Source organism: Saprolegnia parasitica (assembly GCF_000151545.1).
Source record: "Saprolegnia parasitica CBS 223.65 unplaced genomic scaffold supercont2.213, whole genome shotgun sequence".
Lineage (NCBI taxonomy): Eukaryota > Oomycota > Saprolegniomycetes > Saprolegniales > Saprolegniaceae > Saprolegnia > Saprolegnia parasitica.
In genome coordinates this window covers 19,364-19,907 of record NW_012156607.1, presented here as the reverse complement: position 1 = coordinate 19,907, position 544 = coordinate 19,364, and the positions used below count along the sequence as shown (strand labels likewise).

The window sequence follows — 544 nt, the reverse complement described above, 5'->3', positions numbered from 1 at the left end:
CGTAGACAAGCCTCAATATTGCTCTACGGAGCGCACTTTGGACAAGTTGCCACCATCAATATTACGTCGGGCGTGTGACGTTCCGTGTGGCGTAAACTGCGTCGCAATTACCAACTGGGTCGACGCAAACCATTACAAGTATACAACACCCAAGTGCTTTCCAAAATCCCATAAAAATCTCCGATGTGGATACGCCGACGCATTACATATGATGACCATTATCCGGATAAGCTGCATGCTGTCGGCGCACTGCTTGACAATCGATGCACGAGTTCAGCTACACGATCGTGGGCCCGGCGACGATCTACAGCCAACACCCAATCGAGGCCGAGGCTGCCAGCCACCGCCGCGTCAGGCTACAGGCGACTGCCGGACCCAGCGACAGCACCAAGAAGACCGTCGCCTTTGCCCGCGACTGCGCCTTGGCCTTCGCCAAGGACTGCATGGAGATGAACAACCGATCGCTGGCGTCAACCAAGCCGTCGCCGAGCGTGCACTTTGACGATACGTCGCGGCAGTACTCGGTGCACGCAATGCTCGAGCT

General features: G+C 56.4%; 1 protein-coding gene across 1 annotated transcript in view; it reads left to right on the top strand.

The window, feature by feature from the left end:
- SPRG_21570 (hypothetical protein) overlaps positions 1 to 95 on the top strand; it is a gene marked incomplete at both ends in the record, with an annotated part of 1,733 nt that extends 1,638 nt beyond the window's left edge. Inside the window, one exon of the mRNA XM_012355177.1 lies at positions 6 to 95. Within this exon, the coding sequence (XP_012210567.1) occupies positions 6 to 95 (90 nt within the window). The remainder of the gene's footprint in view (positions 1 to 5) is intronic.
- Positions 96 to 544: the final 449 nt, after the last annotated feature.